This window comes from Panthera pardus, unplaced genomic scaffold, assembly GCF_024362965.1.
Source record: "Panthera pardus isolate Hobbes unplaced genomic scaffold, ASM2436296v1 HiC_scaffold_39, whole genome shotgun sequence".
Lineage (NCBI taxonomy): Eukaryota > Metazoa > Chordata > Mammalia > Carnivora > Felidae > Panthera > Panthera pardus.
Window position 1 is genome coordinate 1 of NW_026526968.1, and position 4,447 is coordinate 4,447.

Below are 4,447 nucleotides of genomic sequence, written 5' to 3' on the forward strand. Positions count from 1 at the left end.
CCGCTTCTACCCACTCATAGAACACAACAAAACCATACAAACCCTCACTCTATGCCTAGGAGCCATCACAACCCTATTCACAGCCATTTGTGCCCTCACACAAAATGACATCAAAAAAATCGTTGCCTTCTCAACCTCAAGCCAACTGGGTCTAATGATCGTCACTATCGGAGTCAACCAACCCTATCTTGCATTCCTTCATATCTGTACACACGCATTTTTCAAAGCTATACTGTTCATGTGCTCCGGGTCAATTATCCACAGTCTAAATGATGAACAAGACATTCGAAAAATAGGCGGACTATACAAACCAATACCTTTCACCACCTCCTCCCTCATCATCGGAAGTCTCGCATTAACAGGTATACCTTTCCTAACAGGCTTTTACTCCAAAGACCTAATCATCGAGACAGCCAACACGTCGTATACCAACGCCTGAGCCCTATTGGTCACTCTCATCGCTACATCCCTCACGGCCGCCTATAGTACTCGAATCATATTCTTTGCACTCCTAGGACAACCTCGGTTTAACTCCCTAAGCCCAATCAATGAAAACAACCCCCACCTCATCAATTCCATTAAACGTCTCTTAATTGGAAGTATTTTTGCAGGATACTTGATTTCCCATAATATCCCCCCAACAACCATCCCACAAATAACTATACCCCACTATCTAAAACTGACTGCTCTCGCCGTAACCATCACAGGCTTCATCTTAGCATTAGAACTCAACCTTGCAGCCAAAAACTTAAAATTTAAATACCCCTCGAACCTCTTTAAGTTTTCTAACCTCCTAGGGTACTTTCCAATTGTAATACACCGCCTCCCATCAACAATAAGCTTAACTATGAGCCAAAAATCTGCATCGATACTACTAGATATAATCTGGCTAGAAAATGTATTGCCAAAATCCATCTCTCACTTCCAAATAAAAATATCAACCACTGTATCTAATCAGAAAGGACTAGTTAAACTCTACTTCTTATCTTTCATAATCACCTTGACCCTTAGCCTACTCTTACTTAGTTTCCACGAGTAACCTCTATAATTACTAATACACCAATAAGCAAGGACCAACCAGTAACAACTACCAGCCAAGTTCCATAGCTATACAGTGCTGCAATTCCCATGGCCTCCTCACTAAAAAACCCCGAATCACCCGTGTCATAAATTACCCAATCACCCGCACCATTAAACTTAAACACAACTTCAACCTCATCCTCTTTTAAAATATAGCAAGCAGTTAATAACTCCGCTAACACCCCCGTAATAAATGCACCCAGCACAGCTTTATTAGATGTCCATGCCTCGGGGTAGGGCTCAGTAGCCATAGCCGTAGTATACCCAAATACCACAAGCATGCCTCCCAAATAAATTAAAAAGACCATTAAACCTAAAAATGACCCCCCAAAATTCAATACAATGCCACAACCAACACCACCAGCCACAATCAAGCCAAATCCACCATAAATAGGAGAGGGCTTTGAAGAAAAACTTACAAAGCTCACCACGAAAATTGTACTTAAAATAAATACAATATATGTTATCATAATTCTCACATGGAATCTAACCATGACTAATGATATGAAAAACCATTGTTGTATTTCAACTATAAGAACTTAATGACCAACATTCGAAAATCACACCCCCTCATCAAAATTATTAATCACTCATTCATTGATCTTCCCGCCCCATCCAATATCTCAGCATGATGAAACTTTGGCTCCCTATTAGGAGTATGTTTAATCCTACAAATTCTCACCGGCCTCTTTCTAGCCATACATTACACATCAGACACAACAACCGCTTTCTCATCAGTTACCCATATCTGCCGCGATGTAAATTATGGCTGAATCATCCGGTATCTACACGCCAACGGAGCCTCCATATTCTTTATCTGCCTATACATGCATGTAGGACGAGGAATATATTATGGCTCCTACACTTTCTCAGAGACATGAAACATTGGAGTCGTATTATTGTTCACGGTTATGGCCACAGCCTTCATAGGATATGTCCTACCATGGGGCCAAATATCCTTTTGAGGAGCAACCGTAATTACCAACCTCCTGTCAGCAATCCCATACATTGGGACTGACCTAGTAGAATGAATCTGAGGGGGCTTCTCAGTAGACAAAGCCACCTTGACACGATTCTTTGCCTTCCACTTCATCCTTCCATTTATCATCTTAGCCCTAGCAGCAGTCCACCTCCTATTCCTTCACGAAACAGGATCTAACAACCCCTCAGGAATGGTATCTGACTCAGACAAAATTCCATTCCACCCATACTACACAATTAAAGATATCCTAGGCCTTCTAGTACTAACCTTAACACTCATACTACTCGTCCTATTTTCACCAGACCTGTTAGGAGACCCCGATAACTATATCCCCGCCAACCCTCTAAATACCCCTCCCCATATCAAGCCTGAATGATACTTCCTATTTGCATACGCAATTCTTCGATCCATTCCCAATAAACTAGGAGGAGTTTTAGCCCTTGTCCTATCTATCCTAATCTTAGCAATTATCCCCGCTTTCCACACTTCCAAACAACGAGGAATAATGTTTCGACCATTAAGCCAGTGCTTATTCTGATTCCTAGTAGCGGACCTTCTAGCCCTGACATGAATTGGTGGCCAACCCGTAGAACACCCCTTCATTACCATCGGCCAACTAGCCTCCATCCTATACTTCTCCATCCTTCTAGTCCTAATACCTATCTCAGGCATTATTGAAAACCGCCTCCTTAAATGAAGAGTCTTCGTAGTATATAAAATACCTTGGTCTTGTAAACCAAAAAAGGAGAACATGTGCCCTCCCTAAGACTTCAAGGAAGAAGCAACAGCCCCGCCGTCAGCACCCAAAGCTGAAATTCTTTCTTAAACTATTCCTTGTCAATACCAAAAAACAACTCCATGACTTTCACAATTCATATATTGCATATACCCATACTGTGCTTGCCCAGTATGTCCTTATCTCCACAAAAAGCAAATGAAAACCCTCAGCACCCCCCCCCTTCCCCCCCCCCCCCGGTGAAACAACCGATCAACCTCCTCTATGTACGTCGTGCATTAACTGCTTGTCCCCATGAATATTAAGCATGTACAGTAGTTTATATATATTACATAAGACATGTTATGTATATCGTGCATTAACTGCTTGTCCCCATGAATATTAAGCATGTACAGTAGTTTATATATATTACATAAGACATATGAGTGCTTTATCGTGCATATTCATGATTCATACCAGTCTCTTATGGACCTCAACTGTCCGAAAGAGCTTGATCACCTGGCCTCGAGAAACCAGCAATCCTTGCCTGAGCGTGTACCTCTTCTCGCTCCGGGCCCATTTTAATGTGGGGGTGTCTATGATGAAACTATACCTGGCATCTGGTTCTTACTTCAGGGCCATGATGTTCTTAAATCCAATCCTTCAACTTTCTCAAATAGGACATCTCGATGGGTTAATGACTAATCAGCCCATGATCACACATAACTGTGGTGTCATGCATTTGGTATCTTTAATTTTTAGGGGGTCGAACTTGCTATGACTCAGCTATGACCTAAAGGTCCTGACTCAGTCAAATATAATGTAGCTGGACTTATTCTCTATGCGGGGGTTCCACACGTACAACAAACAAGGTGTTATTCAGTCAATGGTCACAGGACATATACTTAAATCCCTATTGCTCCACAGGACACGGCGTGCGCGCACCCACGTATACGCGTATACGTACACACGTACACACGTATACACGTACACACGTATACACGTATACACGTATACACGTATACACGTATACACGTACACACGTATACACGTACACACGTACACACGTACACACGTACACACGTACACACGTACACACGTACACACGTACACACGTACACACGTACACACGTACACACGTATACACGTACACACGTATACACGTATACACGTATACACGTATACACGTATACACGTACACGCGTATACACGTATACACGTATACACGTATACACGTACACGCGTATACACGTATACACGTATACACATGCAAACTTTTTGATTTAGTAAATAATTAGCTTAAACAAACCCCCCTTACCCCCCGTTAATCTTATTTATTATAATACGTGTCTATTTCTGTCTTGCCAAACCCCAAAAACAAGACTAAACCGTATTTAAGCGCAAGGCCTAAGAATTAACGTTTACAAACTTTACCAACCCTATTATTACCAATTATTAATACTAAATCACAACTTTGTTCGCAGTATCTATAGATACGCCAACCCAATCTCTAATTCGTCCCTATTGAACAATATTTACACACCCGACAATCCACCCCAGTTGATGTAGCTTAAACACATTAAAGCAAGGCACTGAAAATGCCTAGATGAGTCACCAGACTCCATAAACATAAAGGTTTGGTCCTAGCCTTTCCATTAGTTATTAATAAA

The 4,447-nt window shown here is 41.6% G+C and overlaps 1 protein-coding gene across 1 annotated transcript; it reads right to left on the minus strand.

The window, feature by feature from the left end:
- Positions 1-739: 739 nt before the first annotated feature.
- On the minus strand, positions 740-1,970 carry LOC128774689 (NADH-ubiquinone oxidoreductase chain 6). Its single transcript, XM_053893708.1, has one exon. The coding sequence runs from the start codon at positions 1,572-1,574 to the stop codon at positions 1,023-1,025; it is 552 nt and encodes a 183-aa protein (XP_053749683.1). The 5' UTR covers positions 1,575-1,970; the 3' UTR covers positions 740-1,022.
- Between the last annotated feature and the right edge of the window lie 2,477 nt (positions 1,971-4,447).